The 27,273-nt window shown below is 40.9% G+C and overlaps 1 protein-coding gene across 1 annotated transcript; it reads left to right on the plus strand.

The window, feature by feature from the left end:
- On the plus strand, positions 1 to 26,902 carry C4H7orf57 (chromosome 4 C7orf57 homolog). Its single transcript, XM_063302045.1, has 9 exons — positions 1 to 40; positions 160 to 357; positions 5,748 to 5,856; positions 6,019 to 6,175; positions 14,587 to 14,634; positions 18,933 to 19,033; positions 21,240 to 21,355; positions 23,620 to 23,637; positions 26,383 to 26,902. Exons 1-9 carry the CDS (start codon positions 1 to 3, stop codon positions 26,427 to 26,429), a joined length of 834 nt encoding a protein of 277 aa, XP_063158115.1. The 3' UTR covers positions 26,430 to 26,902.
- The last annotated feature ends 371 nt before the right edge of the window (positions 26,903 to 27,273 follow it).

Below are 27,273 nucleotides of genomic sequence, written 5' to 3' on the forward strand. Positions count from 1 at the left end.
ATGAGGAAAATTATGGAACAAATTGGAAGTAATACTGATGGTATTGAAGGAATTTGCATCAAACTTTTTGTCCTAGCCCTGCCCTTTATTTCCTTGTCATACTACTCAAAAGCCAACTGGGGCTCCCAAATTTATTATAACTATATCTTATAATTGCAGATTGGTATTATCACGTGCCCCTGAAACAATCAGAGGAACAAGTTAACTCAGAAGTTTCACAACAGCCAGCATCTCAGATCCCAGGTCTAGGTGATTTTGGAGATCTCCACAGTGACATTACCTTTGGGGGTCGAAGAAAGTGGATCAAAGATACTGATTCAGAATATGTAAAACTGGCAAAGCAAGGAGGTCGACCAGGTGATTTAATTTAAACAAATACCAAAGCTATTTCAGAAGGTTCATGTGAGTACTTTTATGTGGAGAGAAAGAAAGAGAGGTTATTGTTAGAAATGTTGGAAATTGAATATGATAGAAGAGAAGCATGAACTTTTTATGTTTCCAGCTGACATTGGGTTTTGGTTTCTCAGGAGCTGTTTTTACAGATTCTGAGACTGATCAATAAATTATGAAATGTAAGAGAAACCAACTATGTGATGGAAAGAGCTGAGGGCTTAACAACTAAGGAATCTCAAGCTGCACTAAAATAAGGAAAACTTCTTAGACCTGCTATTGCTGCTTATGAGATCTGCATGTTATATATAAAAAGAGTAACCAGCAATGTATCCTCCAGATTTTTTTTTTTTTGCTTCAACTTCCTTTAGATGTAACCAGCAGAATGCTGGAAAGTGCTGATAGAAGTTGTGAATCAAAACATCCACTGGGCACCATATTGCCAGCCCATGATACAGGACAGTCAATTCCTATGATCTGAATGTATCACTGAGAGTTAGCCTCAGATTGAATGGTATTGATGCAGCATGATTTAAAATTAAACTGAATTGTGATACAGAAAGCATGAAAATAACAATACCAACAAGAACTTTTATGCTGCCTGACTCTCAAGGACTCTGGGCGGTTCACAACAATCAAAGAAAAAAAATTACAATATACAGCTAGTCCTCGGCTTACAACCATAATTGAGACTGGAATTTCCATCACTAAGTGATGCAGTCATAAAGCGAGATGTCATGTGACTGCATCGCTTAGCGACCGCAATCCCGGCAATTTCCCTTACCATCATCATTAAGCAACTTTTACCAGTCATTAGCTGAGCCCCCCCCCCAATCCAAGCCATTCTGGGCTTGGTCCCTCCCAGCCCTGAGACTCAGTAAGGTAAGGGACTGCCTTCAACTCCCCCCACCCACCTATCTTCCCCCCATCTCCGCCCTTTTGTACATCCTGAACCCTTGTCCTGCAGGGTGGTAAGCAGCCCCTGAGCCACAGCACGAAGCTGCAGCTCTCCCAGCCCAGCCACATGAAGCTGCCCCAGAAATCTGAAGCCACCCCAGCAAGCGCCAGCAAGCATTTGTTCCTCCAGCTGCCTTCTTTCCCAGTTCCCCATATGGACCTTTTGCTCTCAGCCTCTGAAGCAGAAGCACCTCACTTCCTTTGCTGTCTCCTTTTCCTACCCAGCTTCTCCAGCAAACGTTTCCTCTGCTGCACTGTCTTCAGAGAGCTTTGGGAAAGACAGAGCAGCTTTCTGAAGGCTGCACTGTCTTCAGAGAGCTTTGGGAAAGACAGGGCAGCTTTCCAAAGACAGCGCAGGATTCTGAAGGCTCAGGGAGCACGTGGAGGAAACATTCACTGGAGAAGTTGGGTCCGAAAAGGAGACAGCAAAGGCAGCGAGGTGCTTTTGCTTTGGCCATGGCGGCTGGGCACAAAAGGTGAAAGGTCGGTGCAGGGAACTGGGAGAAAAGGCAGCTGGGCTGGAGCAGCTGCGGCTTTGTGCTGTGCCCTGGCTCAGACTTCTTGCAGCCCCAGAGCCGTGTGGTTTTGGGGCTGCTTGCCCCCCCACAAGGCAGGTTGCAGGGCAGCCAAAAAGGCATAGACGGGGGGCGAGATAAGCAGGTGGGTGGAGTTGAAGTGCCCTGATGGTCATAAGTGCGGGCAGGCTGCCAAGCACCTGAATTTTGATCCTGTGACTGCAGGGGTGCTACAACAGCCAGAACTTCAGGCACGGGTCGTAAGTCCCTTAGTACAGTGCTGTTGGAACTTCAAACGGTCGCTGAATGAATGGTTTTAAGTCGAGGACTACTTTTAACCAGTAAAAGATAAAAGATGGCAGGCACGACAGACCGGATGGAATGAAGCAAGGGGTTTTAGTCTCCCTCGCCAAGGTCTGGGTGAATAGCCAGATCTTCACAACTCTTCTAAACAACAGCAGAGTGGTGGCCGTCCAGACCTCGGGGGGAGCCTGTCAGGGAAACTGGCGAAGAACCACGCTGAGCTGAAATTCCAACTCTACTTCTTTATTATTCTTACATTAAAACAGAATCTTGCCAGACTAAAGGTACTCTAACTGACCTATGGGTAAATATTCAGCAACGACTCTAAGGCGGGGCTACCTTGAACCTCTTAACTTTCCCACCAGCAGAACCTGGACTGTGCAATCTTTTATCTCTCTGGAGTGTGCCCCCTTCCTGGGAAGGAGCAGCTTCTCTGAAATCCACCACAGAACCTCATTCCAAAGGAAAAGTGCTGCTACAGAGAAAGTGTGCTTCCAGGGTCCTGATAGATGATGTTTAATCAAAGGAACCTGGAGTGTGCCAACCCTGCAAAATCAAATCAGTTGGGCAGATGTCATGAGAGACAGGCAAACTGGAAGCAAACTGGCAACCAGTGCAGCTCATGAAGCAGAGGTGTTACATTGGCATATTGAGGCATGCCCATCAGTGCTCGTGCTGCTGCATTCTGGATCAGTTGAAGCTTCCAGGTGGTCTTCAGAGTCAGCCCCACGTACAGTGTATTGCAGTAGTCAAGCCGCGAGGTGACTAGGGTATGAGTGACTATCTGAAGGGCCCATGATCTAGGAAAGGGTGCAACTGGCAGACCATATAAAATTGTGCAAAGGCCTTCCTGGCCGCAGCTTCCACCTGCTGTTTAAATAGGAGCTGCAAGTCCAGGAAGACCCCCAGATTGTACACCAACCTTGAAAGAAAAAGTGCTACTCTATTGAAATTTAAAGATGGAATATCCCCAGTTCTGGATGGCCCAAATAACCACAGCTGGTCTTGTTAGGATTGAGTCAGAGATGGTTCCTCTCCATCCAAACCAGCACAACCTCCAGGCACTGGGACCAAACCACAACAGCCTTATGTGGCTGATCCAGGGTAGAAAGATGTAATTGGGTATCATCAGCATACTGAAGACACCGAACCTCAAACTGGTGAATAACTACCCAGTGGTTTCATGAAGATGCTGAAAAGGAGGAGCCCTGGAGAAAGGAAAAGAACTACCATAAAACAGTGCCCCAATCCTCAACCCCCAGAGCCAGCTCAGAAGGATACCATGGTCAATGGTATCGAAAGCTGCTGAGAGATCAAGGAGCAGAAGGATGGATGCATCACCTCCATCCCGGCTCCACCACAGGTCAACAAGTGGAACCAAGGCTGTCTCTACTAAACCCTGGCCTGATTGAAGTCAGTCTAGATAATCCACTTCCTCCAGGGTTTTCATCAGCTGCCAACTGACCACCTTCTCACCACCTTTCCCCAAAAAGGGAAGGAGACTGACTGATAGTTGTCAAGAATCATTGGGTCCAAGGACAGTCTCTTGAGGAGGGGTCACACTACTGCCTCTTTCAAAGTAGGAGATACCACCCCCTTCCTCAGAGAAGCCAACACCACACCCTGGGCCCAACCATGGGTCACCTCCCTGACCGCTTTTACAACCCAGGAGGACCTGGATCCAATAAACAGGTGACTTGCTCAGGAGTCACCAGCTCAAACTCATTCCATATCACACCCCCCAGACCATGCCCCGGGTACCTCAACCTGTCCTGCCCAGTCAGAGTCTAAACTGGAACAAATCTGAGTGACTTTATCAATTAAATAGCCTGAATAATCCTCACAGCTGCCCAACAGATGTTCTGAGGGGCCCTCCCTACCCATTAAGGACTGGGTCACCCTAAACAGAGCTGGTGGATAGCTATCAGCAGACACAGGGTGGAGAAATATTGATGTTTCACCACCCTCATCGCCATGAGATAATCCCTAATATGGGCTTTTATCTATATCTGGCCAGACTGTGTCTTCCTACAATGGTGCTCCAGGTGTTTCTTCTTGCCCTTCATCTCCTGGAGCCCCTCGATAAGCCAATGTGCACCCAGGATTGGTGCACAGGGAGAGGCCACATAGGAGCAATACAATCCAAGGCTCCAGCTATCCACCCATTCCAAGCAGCAACTCAGGCCTTGACCAAATTGCCCACCTGATCTTCAGGGAAAACCCCAAGCTGTCTCCGGAATCCCATTGGGTCCATCAATCGCCTGGAGAAGGCCAATCAAGCAAGCTCTGTCTCCTGCAGGGAAGGGTGGTACCAGAGAGTCAAAAGGCAACCAGGGAGTGATCTGTCCACTGCAATGGACTGATAATGTCCTCCACTGCCAGATCACATCTCAACCACCTCAGCACAAAAATTAGATGCAGCGTGTGGCCACTGGTATGTGTCAGGCAGTCAGTTACTTCGGACAGTCCATGGAAGCCACAAGCCCCTGAGCTGCCATGGACTCAGTGTCACCAGATGGCAAATTGAAATCCCCAAGGACCAACAGCCTTTGGGACTCTATTGCCAACCAGCAACAGAATCCATCAGCTGAGGCAGGGATGCTGCTGGGTAACAGGTAGGGTGATATACCAGCAGCAATCCCAACTGTTCCCTTAAGCCCAGCTTCAACCAGAGCGCCTCACATCTGGTTATCTGCGGAGTGGGGTCCCTGAAGTATCGAATTGAATTTACTCAAAGCAGTAAAGTAACTTCTTCTACATTTTAAAGTCAGCCTATTCTGAACAACATCCTTTCCAGCTTCTAAATTACTATAATGTGTTTCATTTTCAATATTCAGGGAAGACTGAGGTAGCTTATGTAACCAAACTGACAAGAGGCATTATACAAGCGGGAGTTATCAGCAGGCATGGGAGAACCCTGAGGTTTGCAGCAGCATGCGTGTGTGTGTGTGTGTGTGTGTGTATAAAAAGAGAATTAAGACTGACACGCTGTGCAAAGCTCAGTGGCAAAGAGCACACACAGCAGGCAAGAAACAGGAAATGAAGTGGGGAGTAAAATGGATTATCCTGGAGGAGGATATGACTGGCTCCTTCTTTTATGTGCCTCTGTTTGGAAAACATAATAGTGAAATAACTGAATACAATGTTGGGTTAAACTAGAATAGATATTAAAAACCTGTGGTTGGCTTTTTGATTTCTTTTAAATTTTGAGGATTGCTCTCTCCCTTTTATTTTCCTGAAATGGTGAATATACATTTTTTCAAATACCATGGGGGAGTAATTTTTATCAAGAACCTAGCATAATATGAAACAGTTAAACACCACCCCCCACATCATGATGGTCCTACTCCAGATACTCCCACCAAGAGATTTTAAAAGCAAAATGTAAAGAAACAGGAGATTGCATCAAAATCTCTTTTATATCCTATCGTTTAGATCTTGTTCTCCTATGGAGGATTAACATAAAAGCATTTTTAATATTTCTCCCTTGCTCTAACTCTGCAGAAAATAATTTATTTAATTACCATTTTAAAAATCCATAGTTGTTTAAATGTATTTATATCTTAATATCTTTGGCTTAAGATTTACTGAGACATTTTACTCCTACTCCACGAAAAGTATCCCTGGGGTCTTACGGTGCACCTGAGTGGTACTCACATCATAGCAAACAAGCATCGGCCGATGAGTCTAAGTAAGTATTCTGTGTCTTCATGAGAAGAGTTAATTTATTTTTTCAGTGAGGGAAATGGGTTTGTTGAATGTTGAAATGAAAAAAAATGTTACATCACTTGTTTGAGTCTTGCACTTAGATGGCGAAACCTATATTGGATAATGGTAACATTTTTGCCTTCAGACCTCGTGTGCCAGCAGTGCCAGACTACATGGTTCATGAAGAGTTTAAGGTCGATCAACCACCTACCTATGAACCTAAAAGGGGTCCTTTTGATTTTGATATGAAAAGTGTTTGGCAAAGGGATGCTGAAGACAAAGAGAACAGAGAGAAAAGAGAGGTAAGATTCTGCTATTCCTAGCTTTTATATTTTTTGAGAAGACATGTTTATTTTTAAAAATGGTACTAGTATGTCAGATTTTTAAAGACTGTTAAAATATGTTCAAAGTTTTTAAAATATCCAGAACAGGATTAATAATGCATATGTATGACTTTTTGTTGGGATATGCTGGCAGTGCAGTCTTAAATATGTATATTTAGAAGCACATTCCACTAGATCTAGTGGTTTTTACTACTGATAAGTGTTTAGGATTTTAGTCTGAAAGTTATGTGTGAGAAACAAAACATAATATAAATATTGGAAAAAAATTACAAAATAATGTATATAGTATACAGCAGTACATAGTTTTAAGTAACTGTGCTGTGCTATTATGGATTAGTTTTCAGAGAGCCCTACGGGCTATCCTATGCATATTTATTCAAGTAAATTATGCTTATTCAAGTAAATCTCAATCACTGGGTTCATATAGTGCGCTAATCCATAAATCAGGATTTACAAACTACAGTGAATGGATTTATACACTACACTAAGTCAAAACCAAACAGAAAATATTATGACTTTATGCAACAAGTAACCCTCAGCCAATTCTTGAGTTCAGAGAAGTGTCTATGTCTTGTGTGCAAAATGACTCAAATCCAAACCACCCGTTTTGAATGTCAAATGGCTGTTCCAAGCATGATGTGGGCTGTTCCAGGCATTAGGGAAGTTCTTCGAGAATGCTTGAAACATTCCAGTTGGCCCACATGCTAAATGTAGATATTTTGAACTCAAAATGGAGTGTTTCAAATCCTTTTGCACACCTTTAATACAAACAGATGTTTATACTTTCAATTTAGTGATGACAGGTTCTATTAATTTGCTATCTTGGTTAAGAAAGAGAGTATAGATTAGAGATAGTAATCTGGGATGAAAAGTTATATAAGAGGATAAAGCACTTAGAGTGAGAGTCTATCCAGTCTTATGTATGTAATGCTAAATTGAGTAGGTTTGTATGGCATATTAACCCAATTTTAGTTTTAAATATGTTTAAGAGACTTACCAGTCCCTTATCAGTCTCCACAGAAAACATAAGCCAAAAACAAGTTTCTTTTACCTGGTACTTTTGTAGTACCTGGTTAGTTAGAAGCCCATTTTTTCTTTTCTGTTTTTGCTAATATCAACATATGCCCACCTAACTGAGGTTGGAATCACAGCGTTTGGGCTTGGGGAAGGCAGATTCTTTCCCTGGCTGTTTGTTTTCAAAAATAAGCCCCAGTGTTCCCCTGGGGGTGAAAAACAAAGTAGAAGTCTGAGCAATAGAGATGCTGTTGCAGGAATTAGTCTGGTTGCGGATGCTACTTTACTCAAGTTTATTTTCCTGCAGAAATAATGGCTGTTTAAATATAAGTTAGCACTAGTCCAGGTCCAGATGATAGACTAGATTGTGGTTAAATGAAGTTAACAAAAACATAGATACTAATTGTGGATAAAAAGGAACATTACATTGTGTTTTGGGTTTGGGCACCCTATAAACCAAACCACAACATGGCTTACTAGATTATGTGAACCATGTTATTAACAGGTTCCATTTGCACATTGTGGAGGTGATCTAGTGCACCCTGTAGTACCTAGAACTCTTGATACTATAGCTTATGTTTACAATATCTGCATATGAACTGAATTAAGTTTATATTATGTGGATAGGATGCATCTTGTTCTTCTGCACTAACTTCACACACACTTTTGCCTGGTCTTGCAACTTGTATAGCTAAACCTTGAGAAATAATTACTGAAATATTGAAGAAGGTTTAAATTTAAATTCTGTATGGTTTTTGAAATTATTTTTAATTTTTTCCATTTAAGTAATTTGAATGTATCTACCTGTTTGGGGTTTATATCATAGCATTTAAAAATGGTAGCTTAAAGCCCAATGTCATTTTTTTTTAAGTGAGTTTGCTGCAGCTATAGTAATAACCCTCAAAGAAATTTCACAGTGCAAAAACACTGTAATCCCAGTAGATTCCAACCAAACTGGTTAAAAACATGTAGGTCTCAGGGGAATCTAGATTAGTTTACATTATACATTATGGTTTAATTTTCTCTTCAGCTGCTGGAATGTACTGTATATCTGAATCATAAATATATATCTGAGTTGTGTTTATTTTGGAGTCTTGTTAGAACTGAAAGTCTAAGACATTTTAAAAGTTTCCATTTGTCTCTAACAGATAAACTCACTGTCAGCATTTCTATTAGGTTGATGTCTTTACAGGCAGTCCTCTACTTATGACCACAATTGGGACAGGAACTTTGGTTGCTAAGCGATGTGGTCATTAAGTGAGGAAAAACGTGACCGTGAACTATTTTACAACCTTTTTTTGCTGCAGTCATTAAGCAAATCTTCTGGTTGTTAAGTGAATCCAGCTATATCCATTGATTTTGCTTATTAGAAGCTGGCTGGGACAGTCGCAAATGGCCACAGAACATTGCAACTGTCATAAATACATGCTGGTTGCCAAGCTCCCGAGTTTTGATCATGTATCCATGGGAATGCTGCAATAGTTGTAAGTTCAAGGACCAGTCGTAAATCACTGTTTTTAGTGCTGTTGTAATTTTGGACAGTTGCTAAACGAATGGTCATAAGTTGAGGACTACTTGTATTATTTTGTTTTTTGTTCAGAATTAGATTGAAGCTGTTGTGCTGTGAGTTGGGAATGAATAACCATTTTCATGGCTTTAGTCTTAAGCAACCCTCCCTCCCATAAATCCATAAACAAAAGTATAAGTTGCAAATAAACATGTTCTTGTGTATATATAAAATATATACATACAAATACAAACTTATCAGATGATCCAGAACAAAGCCTAATCTGTAATATATTTGTGTATAGCTTTTCATAGCAAATCACAGAAATTTGGATGTTCCTTTTGTGCCCAATTCCTTTAGCAACAATGAAGACTGGAAAAGAAAAGCAATAGAAAAGTTTTCTCTGAGTGCAGATTAATAAGATTTATTAAGAAAAAGGCTGAAGTGATAACACAAGAATTCTAGCAAGTAAATTTGTTTTTAAATGTAGGACCTATACGTAGGCAGGTCAAAACCTTTAGATAGGCTTTCTTTCTCCCTGCTTTCTGTGTAGTTGGAAGGATACCAATCTGAGAAGGCAGTCTATCCGTTGATGTGGTTTACATTACAGTTACTAGCCACATTATCAGTGTGAGAATCCTCTCTTGAACTTTTTGCTAAAAAGATTTTTGCTAAAAGCAGCACTCAGTACCGTTGGAAATACATACAATATTTCCAATGGTAATGTATAGGAAAATAGGAACAGAGGCAATATGTATTTGTCCATGTAGTAATTTTTTCTAGGCTGAAAGTAGTCTGGGTTGAAGCATACTAAGAAGTATACATTCCATTTTCAAAGTGGGTTGCATCTATAATTACCTCATTTGATACTATGAGAATCTGTGTGTATACCTTTGAGTCAGACTTGACTCCTGGCAACTGCCTGGACAAGTCCCTGCAGCTTTCTTGGCAACATTTCAGAAGTGGTTTGCCATTGCCTGCTTCCTACGGCTGAGAGAGAGTGATTGGCCCAAGGTCAACCAGCTGGCTTTGTCCTTAAGGCGGGACTAGAACTCATGGTCTCTCAGTTTCTAGCCTGGTGCCTTTAACCAGTACACCAAACTGGCTCTCTACTATGAGAATAATTTGGTCATATTAAATTATATTTAAACAGCTTTTCTTGAGCTTTCCTTTTTAAACTGAGGTTTTTCATTAAACACTATTATACTGAGTTTTTAAAAACATATTATGCTAAAAATTAAGTCCTAAGAAAATGAAGAAAACCTGTTTTTAATGTTTTTCTCCTGTACTATAGTTACAGCAGATTGTAGTTTTAACCATTTAGTTAGGCTAAATAGTTCTTAAAAGATCATAAACCAGTTTGACACTCTGTGTGCATAACACATTCTTTAATAGATGATTTTGCCCATTCTTAGCCCATTCTTAGCTCTACCTGCATGGAAAAAAATATATTTCTGTAATTTGTTTTCAAGGGAGGACATCAGAAAGGATCTGTAATTATCTGAGAGTATCAAGGGAGCAAGGCCCTCAGGTAGGAAGACAAGTTTCAGCCAGTAGGTGAAAATTGAAAGCCACACTCTGGCCTCACCTTCATCAAACCTGATTCAAGATGTAAGGATGTATTAGAAATGTAACAAGGCACCTGAAACAGCACCCTGAGGAATTTGGACTAAACACGTTCCAAGGGGTCAAAGCTAGAAAATGGTCCAAGCTATACTCCATATGTGAGCTAAGCCAAAGATTTAGCTTGAAATAGTTTAAGGGCAGCTGGAAGGATGTCACAATGTGATGGGGGTCTTTTTGAACTGGAGGTGTATTTTGCTGTGCAAGGGTGGCAGTCGACACAGAAACACTAAACAGTGGAAGCTTGTGATTTTTACTATATACAGTGATGTTATTTACAGCAGGTATTTACAACAGGTATGTACAACACAATTCTGGTGTTCAGCTGGTATCTCCCTCTAGCTCTCCTGTTTCTTCCCCCTGTCACTCTGTCTCCCTCCCCAATTTCCAGCTTATCAAGAGAGAATGAAAAGATAGGAATGGGCTAGATTTACTGTAGCGTGCTCAGCATGGCTTGGCTTTCTCCTGGAACTGTGTCAGGGAAACAGCGAAGAACAGTGCTGAGTCGGAGTTACAACTCTAGTTTCTTTATTGTTCTTGCTATACACAGAATCTTGTCAGACTAAAGGAACCTAACTAGCCCAAAGGGAAAAATACTTCAGGGACTCTAGGGCGGAGTCTGCCTCACTTTCTTCGCCAGCCTCTCAAGGTCTCCAATGCTGTGAGTGTGTTTCTCCCCCTGGAATGGGCTCCCTCCTTCCTTGGCTCCTATCTTCATAACATCACCTTCCCCCTCAGAGACACATTCCATCACAATCTGCTCAGCCGAACACTTACTGCTTCTCCATTGGGGGAAAAACCTCCCTCAGGGTCTTCTGCTCAGAGATGAGGGCTTCTCCAACAACTGGCAACCCTCTCTTTCCCATCTTGGGTCTTGGGTGGAGATGCTGCCTTTACCCAGCCAGCTCCCCCCTTTCCCATCTTGGATGAAGATGTCTCTCTGGGTCTTCACTTCTTCCAGGGAAGCCACCCATAGACCTTTCTTCTTCCTTCCCGACCAGGAACCGACAACTGTTCCGCACACATTACTTCACTCTCCAACTTTTCTCTCCAGCCACTCCATTTTGCACAGACTTTTTTGCTCCTCTCTCCTCTCCCTCCTCTCCTTCCCTCCTCTTCTTCTCTCTCTCTTCAATTTTGGGTCAGACAGGCAACATGTCCCCCAGCAACAGGGTTCTGGTTCCCAGCACCTACAGTGGTACTTAAAAGTTTGTGAAGCCTTTTGAATTTTCAGTATTTCTGCAAAAATGTCACCTAAACTGTGATCTGTTCTCCACACAGGTCCTAAAACTAGATAAAGAGAATGCAATTTAACAAATGAGTCAAAAACATTATACTGGTTCATCTATTTATTGAAGAAAATGATCCAAAACTACATATTTATGTGTAGTAAAAGTATGTGAACCTCTAGGATTATCAGTTCATTTGAAGGGGAAATTAGAGTCAGTTGTTTCAATCAATGCAATTGAATCATAATAATAATGTGACTATGGGAGGTCCTGCCTTATTTAAAGAACACAATTCTATCAAAGTCTGATCTTCACAATACAGGTATGTAGAAGTGTGTCATGGCTCAAACAAAGGGGATTTCTGAGGACCTCTGAAAAACAGTTGTTGATTCTCATCAGGCTGGAAAGGTTACAGAACTCTTTGCAAAGGGTTTGGACTCCACCAGTCCACTGTCAGGTAGATGTTGAAATGGAGGAGGAAATTCAACATCATTATTACCCTCCCCAGGAATGGTCAACCAACCAAGATCGCACCAAGGGCAAGGCATGTAATACTCCAGGAGTTCTCAAGCCCAGGATAACGTCTAAAGGACTAAAAGCCTCTCTTGCATTGGTGAATGTCAGTGTTCATGAGACCACCATCAGGAGAACACAAAACAACAATAGTGTGCATATCAGGGTTGCAAGGAGAAAGCCACTACTCTCCAAAAAGAATATTGGTGCATATCTACAGTTTGAGAAAGACCACATGGATAAGCCAGAAGTCTATTGGAAAAATGATCTGTGGATGGATGAGACCAAAATGGAACTTTTTGGCTTGAATGAAAAGCCAATGTTTTGTGAAAGGCACAACATTGGTTTATGTTTGGTGAAAGGCAAACACTACATTCCAACATAAGAACCTTATCCCATCTGTGAAACGTGATGGCAGTATCATGGTTTGGGCCTGCTTCGCTGTTTGGGCCTCTGGACGAGGACGGCATGCCATCATTGATGGAACTATGAATTCTGAATTGTACCAGCAAATTCTACAGGAAGATGTCAGGCTATCTGTCCATGAACTGAAGCTCGGGTGAAAGTGGGTCATGTAGCAATACAACAACTGAAAACATATGTCATATGACCAAAGAATGGTTAAAGCAGAAGAAAGTTAATGTTTTGGAATGGCCAAGTCAAAAGTCCTGACCGTAATCCTATGGAAATGTTATGGAAGGACCTGAAGCAGGCAATTCATGTGAGAAAGCCCACCAACATCCCTGAATTGAAGCTACTATAAGGAGGAATAAGCTAAAATTCCTCCAAATCAATGTGCAGAACTGATCAACAGCTATCAGAAACTTAGTTCCCAAGGGGGCACACCAATTACTAAAAGCAAAGATACTTTTGCCACACACAAATATGTAGCTTTGGATCATTTTCTTCATTAAATAAATGAACCAGTATAATGTTTTTGACTCATTTGTTTAACTGGGTTCTCTTCATCTAGTTTTAGGACTTGTGTGGAAAACAAATAATGTTTTAGGTCATATTTACTTAGGAAATATTGAAAAGTCAAAAGGGTTCACAAACTTTTAAGCAGCCCTAGAAGGCAGCCAGGTCAGCTCATCAGCCTTTGTGATGGTGCAGCTGCCTTTTAAGGCCCAAATTGAGTTGCTTCTCCTCTTTTCTCATTCCTTTGCTGACTCACGCAAGCACAACAGCAGCCATCCAGGCCACTAAAAAAAGTAACTGTTTGACCAATATTCGCATTTACGTCCTTCACAGGTCTGTAAAGCAAACGAAAGCTGAAGTAAACACAGTTGCAGTTTCACTTAGCACCCACTTTGCTTAGTGACCAAGTTGCTGGTCTCAATTGTGGTCACTAAATGAGGACTACATGTATAGACTGATGGCTCTACAAAAGCCAGGTATCTGGTCTCTCCTGCAGCCTTAGCCATAAAGGGCCATGAAGAACAGTTCTGAGGCATTGGGGGTGGGTGGGGTATGAGGTAGGCAGATTTCATCTCTGACTGGGTCAGCAACCCCAGTGCAGCATTCTAGAAAGTATCAGTAGCCAAAATTGTGTCAGAAAAAGAGGGAAAGCACTTACTTAAACTGGAAGAGCAAAACATAACCTTAAGTTGTTTCAGCTTTGAGCTGGAAATGAGACAAATTCAATCTCATGAGGACAAGTCATTAAAAAAATGGTTGCCAGGGCACGTTCATGTTGTGGTTAATAGGATGTGAGGATGAGCCCTTTGTTTGCATGAGTTGACTGTGGATACCAGCTTTTAGTAGTTTTAGTTTTTTTAGCTTTGGATAACATGGTTGTCTTACCTGTACTTATGTACCGTGCACATACCCTTTTGAGACTTCTATTCTTGTTAGATGTGGAATAACCAAAATTATTTTGGGACACAGTCCTATGTACAAGTATGTAGTTTTAGAGGTATGCAATACTGGATCCAGTACGGGAAAGGGCTATGCATCTGGCATGGGGGCGTGCACTGTACCTGGTGGCAGCTCCTTAGAGCAGCCATGGTTTTTTCTGGATTTCTGTGGTAGCCACCCTATCCCAGGAAAATAAGGAGGCAGTGACAAGCTGTTTTCCTGTGACTGCAAGACTACTGTGTGTGTCCAGGAAAAGGCATGACTTCTTTAAGGAGCCACCAACAGGTGCGGCATCTATACTTATGCCAGGAAGAAAGCATGTTTCCCACTCTGGATCTACTACACGCCCTAGTATATGGGGGATTTGTTCATGTATTGTTTGGACAGGAGCTCTTGTTAAATTTATTCTTTTGGATGTTCTAATAAAGCATCTTTGCTATCAATAACATTATGGTGTTATTTTACCGCTAGCACATTTTGCTTCAAGAATTTTATTGTTTAGGTATGAATAATTTAATATTTGAGAATATGTAAGTACTGCCTTGATTTTATTCAACACATTACATAAGTATTGGTATAATGTGACTACCTTAATTTATTTAACTATATAAATATTTTTCCTTCAGGAAAATGGAGTACAAGTTGAGAGCTCTCTAGGCGGTATGAAAGAAGAGGTGAGTTTACCAAAAAGCAGAATTTGAATTTATTTATTTATTTAGCCTATTTATATAGCCACCCATCTCACAAACACGTGACTCTGGGTGGTGTACAACACAGCAGTTAAAAACTCCGTGACAATTAAAAACAATAAAAATAAATAAAATAAGCAAATAAAATAAATAAAACCCAAGGAAGCAGGAAAACAAGCATCACTTAATCTCACATAGCCACCTTGCAGGCTTTCCCTACAATCCCCAAGGCTGGTGAAAAAAACATGTTTTAAGGGCCTTCCAGAAGGCTAAGAGAGATGGGGCTAACCTTACCTTGGGGGGAATGATGTTCCAGAGGGTGGGGGCTACAGCAGAAAAGGCACTCCACCTGGGTCCCACCAGCTGGAGCTCCTTTAGGGACGGGACCTGTAGCATACCCCTCCTGCCTGACCTTGTGGGATGGGTAGATGTGATCTGGAAGTCCCTCAAATAACCTGGTCCTATGCCATGTAGGGCTTTAAAGATCAAAACCAGCACCTTGAATTGCACCCAGAAGCAAACTGGCAAGTGCAGCTCACAGAACAGAGGTATACATACCCTTGTAGGGGCACACATAACTGTCCACCCAGCCGCATTCTGCACCAGCTGAAGCTTCTGGATGCTCTTCAAGAGCAGCCCCATGTAGAGCACGTTACAGTAATCCATTCTGTAGGCGACAAGGGCATGAGTGACTGAGTAGAGCCTCATGGTACAAGAAAGGGCACAACTGGTACACAACATGAAGCTGTGCAAAGGCCCTTCTAGCCACAACTACCACCTGCTCCTCAAGCAGGATTCATGAGTCTAGAAGTGCCCCCACTTTGCGCACTGAGTCTGTCTGGCGCAGTGCCACCCCATCCAGTACCAAAGGTGGTAAAGTCCCAAAACCAGAAGGCCCCAAAACCCGGAGCCACTCAGTCTTGCCAGGGTTCAGCTGAAGCCTGTTGTTCCCCATCCAAACCCGTACAGCCTCCCGGCATAGGGACAAGACATCAACTGCATCAGTTAGTTTGGCAGGGGCAGAGATACATCACTGAGTATCATTAGCATACTAGTGATACCTCACCCTATGGTGACGGATGATCTCACCCAGCGGCTTCATGTAGATGTTAAATAGGAGTTGAAAAAGTACCAAACCCCACGGAACCCCACATAATAAAGGTTGAGGGCGGGACCTCTCCCAATTAACGCTGCCTTGTACTGGCTCTGCAGAAAGGAAGTGAACCAGCACAATACTGTGCCACTCACTCCCAGCCCATGGAGCTGATCCAGAAGAATACCATGGTTGATGGTATCAAAGGCTGCCAAGAGGTCAAGAAGAGCAAGGACAGATGCACTACGTCTGTCCTGCTCCCACCAGAGATCATATAAAAGTGTGACCAATGTTGTCCCCGTCCCACATCCAGGCCTGAATCCCAACTAAAAGGAGTCCGGATAGTCTGCTTCACCTAGGGCCTGCTCACGCTGGTGCGCAACCACCTTCTCCACAACTTTCCCTAAATAAGGGAAGTTCGATACTGGATGAAAATTGTCCAGTATGGTAGGATCCAGCGATAGCTTCTTGAGGAGGGGTCAGACTAACACCTTAAGGCGGGGTGGAACAACCCCCTCTCTCAAAGAAGAATTAACCATCGCTAGGATCCAGCCACATGATACCTCCTGGGCAGCCTTAACTAGCCAGGAGGGGCATGGATCTAAGGAACAGGTAGCGGTGAGAGTGGTAGATGTGTGTTGCAGGCTCCGTTCAGATTAGATGGAATAATATGTTTTAGAGGGTGTCTGTATGTTGTAGAGAGCTGTAGAGGGGCTGGTTGTTTATAGATGGATTATGTGGTTGGTTGGTGACTTTCTGCACTTCCCTGGCCTTTTTCAACTCATTTTGCAATTAACAAACTTGGACTGGACCCCAAGCTGGGTCAGCTGAGTTGCGTGGGCCCATTGCTCCATCGCCAGCGGGAGTTTTGCTGGGGTCTTTTACAAAAAGGAGGTGGCTTGTCAGGCCAGTGCAGATCAGATGATTGACCATTCAGGTGCTGGAGTGGGCGCTGGAGGCAATTGGCAGGGGTCCAGGTGGCTATGCCAGTGAGAGGGATATTTTGCCTCTCGGGACTGCCTCGCCAGTGTGCATCGTATTGAGGTGTGCTGTTGCTGCGACAGTGTTGGAAACGGCGGCATGCATTCCTGTATGGCTTATCCCAGAGTTGGACAGCAAACTCCAGATTCAGCCTGGGACCTGAAGAACTCCTGGATTGCACCTTTGGGAGTGTTGGAAGGGGGCAACTGGCTGAATTGGGGGAGAGTAGTGGCAGAGTGCCTGCAGACTGCCATGAACTCTCTTCTTACAGAAGCCATCTTGTCTCCTTCCCTGTGGTTAGAATCTGGAAAGGACAGCGTGGTAACCATTTTGGAGCTGATTAAATCCACTGTGCAGATGCCACCTGGTGGATGGATTGTTGATGGTTGGCAAAGTAAGGATTTGAATGGGGGGGGGGTTCCCTTGGTAGGAATCAAGTGCCCTCCTCGGTGAGAGCGGGGGGAAGGGGGATTGAGGTGGTTGGTGTGGTGGTTGTGATTGGAGGCTACCCCTAGCCAGCTTGATGAGAGTGGCTGGTGTGGGGGGAAGGATTGATTGTGGATTGTAGAAGAAGGCTGGGTCTCTGAATTACTGTAATGGTATGTAAGGAGAACCTTGAAAGATGGGGCAAAAAGATGCTGCCTAGGGAATGGTCATCTAAAAGAGGATATAGCCCGCAGCTGCATAATGGGGGGAGAAAGAGGCTCAGAAGGGACCCTCCCTTGCTTCCCAGGCTGTAAAGGAGATGGCGGGAGATTTGTACTTTCAGACTTGCAAGATTCTGTTAATTTAGCCTTACAATAAAGTAGAATTAGCTCTCATTTGGTCATATTTCCTGTCTGGGCTACCTGGGAAGGCTGACAATTACCCTGAGGTACTGAGAGGTTAGGCTAAAGTGCCCAGGGGACTCAGTATGTCTGTCCCTCTGCGGTGTATGTTGGGATCCCCTGTTTTGGAAGCCAGAGGGCATAGGGTGCAGGGTAGGGGGCCTTGGGAGAGGCAGGGGTGGGTGAGAACATCATGATGGTGACGGGTATGGGAAGATATGGCAGGAGACTTGGGGCGGACCACTTGCAGAGAAGGCAGGCCTGGTGTTTTGTATCAGTTCTGTGTTCCAGCCCCCAAGACTCAGCCCCATTTCCTGGTCAGCAGACCTTTAGAGGCCCTGGTTTTCAGCTGCTGCTGACAAACCCCAGGTTGGTCTGTAATAAGGCCTCTCATCTGTGGTTTAATTACAGATGAGAAAGCTGACCTGGCATGTATAACCGAGACCTGGCTAGGTCCAGGAGGGTGGGGGGTCCCTTTTGGAAATTTGCCGAGCCAGGTTCCAGGTGTGGCATCAGCTGAGACTCCATGGCAGGGGTCGGGGTGTGACAGTTGTAATCTGGGAGTCTCTTACATCTTTCAGGGCCATTGCTCCACAAGTTGCTGGATGTCAGACCCTGTTCCTTAAGCTGGGTTCTAGGGGTCAGTTGGGATTGTTGTTTCTGTACCAGCCTCGGTCTCAGGGTTGGCAGTGGAGTTCCCCAGGCTTATGGTCTTCAATCTGCCTTCCCTGGGTGTGGGGTCTGAGGCGGCTCAGGAGTTCATAGCCATCACGACGGCCATGGGCCTATCCCAAATCATCCAGGACCTGACACGGGACAATGAGCATACTCCTTATCTGGTTTTCTTGCTCCTTTTATCCATACTCCTTAGAATTGGTAAAAGGAAAGTAAAAAAGAATCAAATGAAGTATTTTAAAGAATTGTTAAATAGGTATTGAGAGAAGGCTAATAACATCAGAACAAATTCTTCCAGAAAAATTACAATTTAACCATAACTAAAATTTATCCTTAACCAAAGTTAACTCATTTCAAACTGTGGTAAACCATAAACTCTGGGTAGAATAAATAGCATTTAAATTGTTACAGATGCATTGCTTACCCACTTGATTACTTCAGACATTGCTTTATAACAGCCTTTCTCAACATTTTGACCCTGGAGAAACCCTTGAAATATTTTTCAGGCCTTGGGGAACCCCTTCACATTCAGGTTCAAATATAGGCCAGAAGTTATAAAATTATTATATTTGTTTCACGTTTAGGCCTGTATATATGCATTAACAGTGTTCTTAAATTAATTAAAAAATAAAATTTACCTAGCTGTTTTTTAAGTTGGATTTAATCATACTGTACTAACTAGTGAAATGGGTTTTCTTTTCACACAGATAAAACTTCCTGCTATTACACCAAGATACCCACACAGAACACAGCAACCTATCACAACTAAAGAATTCCATGGAGGAAACAGACTTTACTTTCCTCCAATGTAAGTAATTTGCAGTGCCAATTCCTATTATTTCATGTATGAATAATTCTACCTTCAGTGCAAAATTAATGTGCATTCTGTATATGCTCACACATACTTATAGACTAGTAAGGTTTTTCACTCAGCCCAGTAGGAACTAGCAGAGAAAGGATGACAGCATATCCCTTTTTCAAAAGCCCACTGCTTTGCTGAACCCTGTGCAGGGTTTTTTTTAAATATTTATTCACTACATTTTATCCCATTTCTCAGATAATTATTATCTCCCAAAACATTTAAGAGAAACCTTGCATTCAGACATCACTATCATTATTATTTTGCTTTAGTGGAATCTGTTATTTTTTTTGTATTTTTCTTTAATAATTTTTTACTCCACCCAGAGTCATGTTATTTGAGTTGAGTGGCCAGATGAATGTTCTAAATATAACAACAACAACAAAGTGCACACATACAGAGCACTGGTAAGAGAGAATAAGAACTTCAGTTCAAGGCCAAATGAACAATACGCAAAATATGGCCAAAGGATATGGCCAGGATGAGGCCAAAGCATGGTGTTCTTCTACCCTGTTCCAAAGCAACTGTCAGTAGGAGCTACCCAGGCTAGACTGAGAATTTGAAAAATAAATCCCTCACAGATGAAATTATTACTAAAAACAAAATTGTTTGTTAAGTTAAGAAAGAATAAAATATGAATATATATTTTGCTCCACAGCATTATAAAAATTCTAATACTTCATATAGGTAGTCCTCACTTAATGATGATAATTGGGACTAGAATTTCCATTGCTAAGTGATGCGGTCATAAGGCACAATGTCACGTGACCACATCACTTAGCGACGGCAATCCTGGCAGTCCCTGTTGCCATTGTTAAGTGAAAATTGTGGATCATTAAGTGAGGACCTCACATGACTGCAACTTGCAACTTCCTACCGGCTTTCCACAAGCAAAGTCAGCGGGGAAGCTGGCTGGAAATTGCAAGTCCTGGGTGGCTCCCAAGCAGGCTGGAGGGTGGATGAGTACTACAGAGTGAGGCACAGGTGGTGCTATGGCAAGTTCGTGCGGGCTGGGAAGGAGCTGCTATGGCACTGCATGAGTGAATGTGGGCTGGGGTGGGGGTGCTGCAGTGTGAGCGCGCTATTGACTTTGCTTTTGGGAAGCTGTCTGGGAAGGTTGCAAATGGCGATCATGTGACCACAGGATGCTGCAACTGTCATAAGTGTGAGCCGGTTGCCAAGTACCTGGGTCACGATCATGTGACCATGGGGGTTCTGCAATGGCTGGAACTTCAAGGACCCGTCGTAAGTACCTCTCATTCAGAGCCATTGCAACTTTGAACGGTTGCTGAACGAGTGGTTGTTAACCAAGGACTCCCTGTGCATGTATGGTTGATCAGATGTGGAATGTTGATGTCTGCTGTACCTTAATTTTTCACCATTGCCATATTTTAAAACAATATTTGAAAATCTATTGCCATATTTCATTAGTACAGGTATTAGTTTATTTTTGATGCTTTGGAATTCTAGTTACATTAAACAAACATGACAAAATCAATATACACAAAAACTTGATTATTGTTATTTTGATGAGTTTGACTGTAATTACGCATAACTGTTGTTGGGTTCTCTGGACTCTTAACAGTTTTTTTTCCCCTTCACTACTGGGTACTGAAGGGTATAATCAACAACATATAGTGGCACAATAACAAGATTTGTTATTGATTTTGTCATCTCTGATCCAAAGAACTGTAGTTAATTGCATGCATCTTTGGATTGGAGAGTTCTTTGATACAATTTGAGAAATACATTTTACAGGGTAACTGATGATTAAACGAATAAAGGAAAGAAGCAAAAAAGAGTTGTGATGAATCAGCATGTCACAAAGAGAATGCATATACAAACCACAAAGTAGACATGCAGATCCTCATACATAATGATATATTACTTCTGTTTGTTCAATTTACCTACTTAGGAAAGCTTCAGTGAAATAGTCTGATGTTTTATTTTTCAGTTCTGCAAATTATTTGGCCTTCAGCAGTGGAACATTTTCTCGTATTCTTTATCATTTATTGTTATCTGTAATAGGGAAATAGGCATTCATTTTTTTAAAGTTACACACAAATTGGTGTTATTTGCTCATAGTTATTACTATGAAAAATTGATTAGACCTAGTTTTAGCTTAAGGTTTAATTCTTTCATATTTTCTTTGTAGGCCTGCTCATAAAAAAAATGAACCTGTAAATTTCAGCAAACTGATTAGTAGTGGTTATGGTGATGAGTGGCTTCAGCAACGTGATGAGTGGGAGAAAAAGAATACTCAACCTAATGGTAATGTGTTAAAACCTTTTTTTAATATAATATAGTTTTTTAATATGCTGTATAAAGTTGCTCAATAACCCCTGCTGTAACCTAGCTAAGCCAATTTTACAGTATTTGTGGGTCATAAGTAAATAGTCTATTTCAGTATTTTGTTAACTCACGTTCTAAAATTTATCAGACTTGAACTCACACATCACAATATGGCAGTTGTAATTTTTTTAAACTTCAATCGAATTATCCATTCAGTCGTATCCGACCCTTGGCGATTCCATAAGCCAGCTCTCTCCGTGATTTCCGATCTTGTACGGCTTCTTTTCAGTTGCTTTATATTTTGGCCTGTTTCTGCTTTGATTACATCCAACCAGCATGTTCTTTGGTGACCTCGTCGTCTTTTGCCACTGACCATTCCAAGCATAACGTCTTTCTCCAACGATGTTGAGCTCATGACATGGCTGAAGTAACTAAGTCTAAGTTTTGTTATTTTTCCTTCTAGTGACATGACCGGTTTTATGCGCTTCAACACTTCTTTATTTGTTATCTTTGCAGTCCAAGGGATTCAATGAAAAGGCTCTCAAATGATTTTTAAACTTAATATTATGTAAATTCAGTCATTGTATAAATTATTTACAGTTTACAGCTTACCTTGTTGTGTGAATACTGTCAATTGTTGCTTATTCAGCAATTCATAGTTGAGCAAACCTTAGTGTGATGTGTGACCCCATTAACTGTTTTTCAAGGAAGTCCAATTCTTTTCAGTGCAATACGCTTTCAAGGAAGAATGCATTCTGTTCTACCCTGATTATAAGGGCAACAGAACATCTTCATTGTAAAGAAGAAATCATAGGCATTCTTTTGCTGTAACTGCCATTATCAAAGATGTTCAATTTTAAGATATTTAAAATTATGGCATAGTATAATTGTTTTTAGATTGTATGCTACTGGAACATTCGTCTTATATTATCAATAATACCTAAATATCTCTGAAGAAATATTCACTGGAGAAACCACTTTTAGGATTGTGCAAAGCATTAAAGAAGTTACTTTGCAAAGCATGTTGGTGCAAGGCCAGTACCCCTCTTAGAAGCAATAAAATAGTCACATTCTATGGAAAGCTCTTGCAGCTGTCTGCACGTACCAGTTGGTTGGTTTGTTAGTTTATTTTACGTGGCTAATAGGCTGCTCCAATCACATTTGAGCAGCATACAGCTCCCCTTCCATAACTCAGATTAAAACAAAACATGATATAGTTAACAGATCAAAGCCATAAAATCACAATATAAGACCCTAGGAATAATTGTAGTCCATACCTGTATACACATCCACACCATTAAAGCCATGTCCGTTATTTCAGGGACAAATAATCATGTTCTCCAGGCCAAGTTAGCCAAGTCCTTATAGACTTTTTAGATACCAACACGGAACAGGGCATTCGAAGGTCTGAGAGACTGCTGTTCCAAAGAAGTGGAAGAACAATAGAGAAGGCATGCTGCTGTAGCCCTTGTAGATGGCATTCCTTGAGCAAAGGACATAGGAAGAGTTTGTCCTATTCAATCTTATTGGGTGGGCAGATATTGGGAGAAGACAGTCCTGCAAATATCCAGGCCATGAACCATGCAGCACTTTGACGGTGACAACCAGCACCTGGACTTACATCCAGAAGCCAACCAATAGCCAGTGAGCTTCCAAAGTGATGGTGTTATGTGGGTGCAACAAGGAGTGCCCATGACTACTCAAGCCACTGCATTCTGGACCACATATAGTTTCCAAATACTCTTCAAAGGCAGTCGCATGTAGAACACATTGTAATAGCGCAATCAGAGTGACTAGGACATGAGTGACTATGAATAAAGCCTGTTGTATGTACACACAAATCTATTTCACTGGTGGTCCCAGCAGAAATATTTTGTGCATTCAGGCACAGACAATTGAGCAGCTGTGTGAGTTTTGCAGGGTGCCACTTTGAATGCTTTGCATAACCTTAACTTTTTATAGAACCAAGTCAATTTACATTTAAATGCTTAATATAGTTCTGAACACCTTCTGTAGTCCCTTTCCTTTAAGCAAGTGCTTTGGAAAATCATAAAACAGATTGGGCTAAATTCTATCTTAGTAATAGAGAACCTATGGCCCTCCAGATGTTGTTAGTCTACAATTTCTATTATCCATGGGACAAGATTGCATTACAACAGCTTCTGGAGGATCACAGATTCCCCATCACTGTATATCCAGAATGCATATTAAGTAAAGAATTCCTTCTCCATTATTTCTTGCAGATTCTCTTCTTCCTCCAAGTGAGTATCAGAAGAAAATAGAAAAGAGGCAGAAAGCTAGGAAACATACATTGTCATACAAAAGAAAACCTAACTCTCAATCTGGACTTGAAATGGGTGCCCAGCCTAAGAAGTCACTCTTCAAGCTCAGAATGTATGCCACCCAAGATCTTATCCCAACAGCCCATTTCTGACATAACCAAATATAAGGATTATATTTTGCCTTTTTTTTTTGCTGTTAGTAGAGAATTTAATAATTAGGAAAAGTAACTTAAGGCATATATTTAATAACAAATGTTTTTAAGGTTAATTAGATGTTGAATAGTGCATTCCCCCTTTTCTGAAAGTACCAGAATATTCAGTAAAGTTTCTCCTTACAGTGGCAAATGATTAGGTTTGTATGCTGCCTTGAGTTGACAAAAATTAAAGGCAGGATAAATTGATTAAATAAATAAATAAATAAATAAACAAAGTAGAAGTCATTTTACATAATAGCTTCAGTTCTGAGAAAAACAAGTGGTAGATTAGTATATACAAAGGCTCTTGTAAATATGAATTTTAGGAAAAGTAAACATTTTGCAGACTAATTTTTAAAATGCATGGGTTTAATGCAAAATACTGTAGTTGTTAGTCATGCAGCATGCAAAATGAAAGTTCTGCAACTTATACTGATCTTGCATTTGCTCATGTTTCACTTAGGTCCTTTATTTAGGAAATAACAACAACAACACTACTTTTATTTAACGCTTTAAAATATAGGGTTGGTTCCAAGCCAACTATCTGAATTTAGGCAACATTCATCATATTTGAAATAGAATTTAATTCCTATGATAGGGAAGCTCATGAGCCAGAAGGTTAGTTGTATTTATGTTGTGTGTATCTGTGAAGAATGTCAGAAACATAGACCTATACAGTAACTCCGTGTGAGCTATATTTGTGCTCTGCTGTAAAAGAGAAGGAAGAAATTACTAGCCAAGCTGATTAGTTTATTGGATGCAGGGTTTTTTAATAATGATATACTGGAAACAAAGCTGAATGCTTTTGAAAAGGAAAACTGACTTAAATACTGAACAGTGAACTCGTATATGTCAGAACAACAACTCTTGTTCTTTGAGCTACATTCCAGCCTTTTCTATGGAGACTGAAACTAAGTGGCTGAAAATAACTCATTGTGAATCATGTTTACCTCCATGGATTGCAAGACTGCACACTTCAGTAAGACAAGTCCCATTGAATTCAGTATGATTTCTTGGCAAAGGTGCATAGACAAAAACATGAAACGACTTCTGGATAAATAGGTTTTTAATACTTAATAAGTTTACCATGTCAGGGCAGTATTAACATTGCTTTAAAGAAAACTATGTCTCAGAAATGTGGTATGTTAATAATGTTAGAAAGTTAGTTGATACTTTACCTAGATGTTTTAAATGTTTGTTTTCCTCATAAAGACATTCATTTATATAAATAATTAATTTATATTCCATTGCTTAGGAATATAACCAGGCAGAGCACAACAGTATGTCAAAACATGATAAAAAGAAAATAGCCTAACAATATCTTCTTGTTCCAAAATACAGTTGAACAAATTTTCTATTAACTACAGTCATTGAAAGTAGCCCAAACCAGAGTATCTTAGAGGCAGAAAATATTTAAACAGCAATGTTGATTACTGTGTCAAGGAAGAGCATTTCAGAGTTGTGAATCAGTTTACAGAAGTACTTACCTATAAGTGGGCCCTTTCTCTTAGAATTTTGTGCAGTTGTGGCATCAGTTAGAAAACACTCTTGGCTGATATTAAATGGTACAACAAAATAGAAAGGGAAAAGAGAATCTCTGAGATTACGGGGCTGTAGTTGCTTAAAGTTTAATTTAAAATCAGCATCTGAAATCATACCGATAGACAATTAATGTATATATTTGAAAACTGTGTCTACAGTCTATTTATCAGGAGGAAAGCCCCCATGTTCTGCAGTAGCCCTGAATAAACGTTTTTCCCATGTGTCATATAGTACAGTCAAAGTTTCAAAAGTGGGAATGCCTGGTCTTCCTGGTGGGAGTAATAAAAAATATTTCTGTCTCCCATGCAATCTGGGCTTCCAAGTATGTCCATAGTCCACATTTTGTTGATGGATGGATCTGGAGATATTTTAAAGCTACATGCCATTGACTTTACTACTAACAACAGCAGTTGCCAACAGGGTCAGTTTTGTCAGGTAGCTTTGATAGACTGCAGAAATATAAATCAGTATCTATTTGTTAAAAAGCTCAGTCATTCATAGTTGATGTCAGCTTAAATTTTTGCCAGTATTAATAAGTGAATTGAAATAAGTGCTATTTTGTTTCATATGTTCTTGAAATTCCAGGTCTGTTTAACGCAACTGTTGTAAGAATCCCACATATTTTGCAAAAGCGCTTTAAACATTTTGGATATGAAACCAATACATTTCAATTTGTATTGAATTCATAGTTATTCAAAACCTTTCCATGTGCAATATTTTTGTATGATATTTCAAGAACTCATGGCAACTCAAACTTAATATTATTTACAGTGTCTTAAAACATTACCAAGTTAAATTAAAATGACAAATTGGGCATTCATAGTCCTATTTAAGGAAGTGATATCCCAGTTTCTATGCTGTTCATTTCAAATTAGTTTTAAAATAGTAATGCCCTTCTGTCTTCCCCCTGCACCTTTTTTTGTTTGTAAAGAAGAAACACTGTGTTTTGGTGAGAATACCCATTTTCTTCTCATTTTCTGTTTTGCAGATTCAGAGACATCCCAGCCAGAAGCAACACAAACAGAAATTGAGTAAAAGCCGGTACTTCATAGAAGTGCCACAATTCTGTTGCTATTTCCAAACAGCACTGCGTGCAGAAAACTATCATACAGCTTAGGAAGCAGGCTCCAATAGTTACCTGCTAAACCGACTACTGCTAAGGTTTGCCTAGTCTTCTAAAGCCACACGTATTGCTTGAGAGCCAGTGAGCAATAGCATCCCTACAGTCATAGGACGCAGTTAATATAAGCTGTGCTTTGACATTGAACTTTCGAAGAGAGTATAGGGGAACAAAAGAATGAGACCAGTTGGAGCTTTACAGTGCTGACTCTTATTTTTGTATGTTTCCAAGTAAAAGCTAATTCTTGTGATTTTCTATGTATAAATTTAATGCCGGTATATATTGACAATGAAATTATTTTTCAGAATATTGGATTGTATTGATAGTTTTAGACACCATTTATATTTTGTTCTGCTTTATATTTCCCATATAAATGTATATAAATACTTGGATTATATTTGAATAAACACCATTAGAAAGTGGAAATAATTGTCCCTTAATTATTGCTCTTTTGAATAATAATGTAAATGTTATTCAGGCCACCAACCATAAAATGTTCAGAAATACAAGATTTAATCACAGTTTCCATTTAATGTTAAACAAGATGGATGTAAGGGTAATTGTATGTAGACACAACAGCATTTCAGGTTTTGTAATGCTTCTTTAAATCCACCTCTGGCAGCACCTGGTGGACTTTTCTGGTCTTGGAAGCCAAGCAGGATCAGGACTATTTAGATGGGCTCCAAAGGCTTACAGAGTAATCTGGGAAGTTCAAAAGCATTTCAGGAAAATAGCAGTGGTGAACCACTGGTTTGGTTA

Source organism: Candoia aspera, chromosome 4 (assembly GCF_035149785.1).
Source record: "Candoia aspera isolate rCanAsp1 chromosome 4, rCanAsp1.hap2, whole genome shotgun sequence".
NCBI lineage: Eukaryota > Metazoa > Chordata > Lepidosauria > Squamata > Boidae > Candoia > Candoia aspera.

What these genes read in the sequence shown, in the direction of transcription:
- C4H7orf57 (XM_063302045.1), top strand. Translation starts at nt 1, where the DNA reads ATGAGGAAAATTATGGAACAAATTGGAAGTAATACTGATG. An exon ending in GCATCGGCCGATGAGTCTAA is followed by an intron (nt 5,857 to 6,018) that starts GTAAGTATTCTG and finishes TTTTGCCTTCAG; the next exon opens with ACCTCGTGTGCCAGCAGTGC. An exon ending in AGACTTTACTTTCCTCCAAT is followed by an intron (nt 19,034 to 21,239) that starts GTAAGTAATTTG and finishes TTTTCTTTGTAG; the next exon opens with GCCTGCTCATAAAAAAAATG.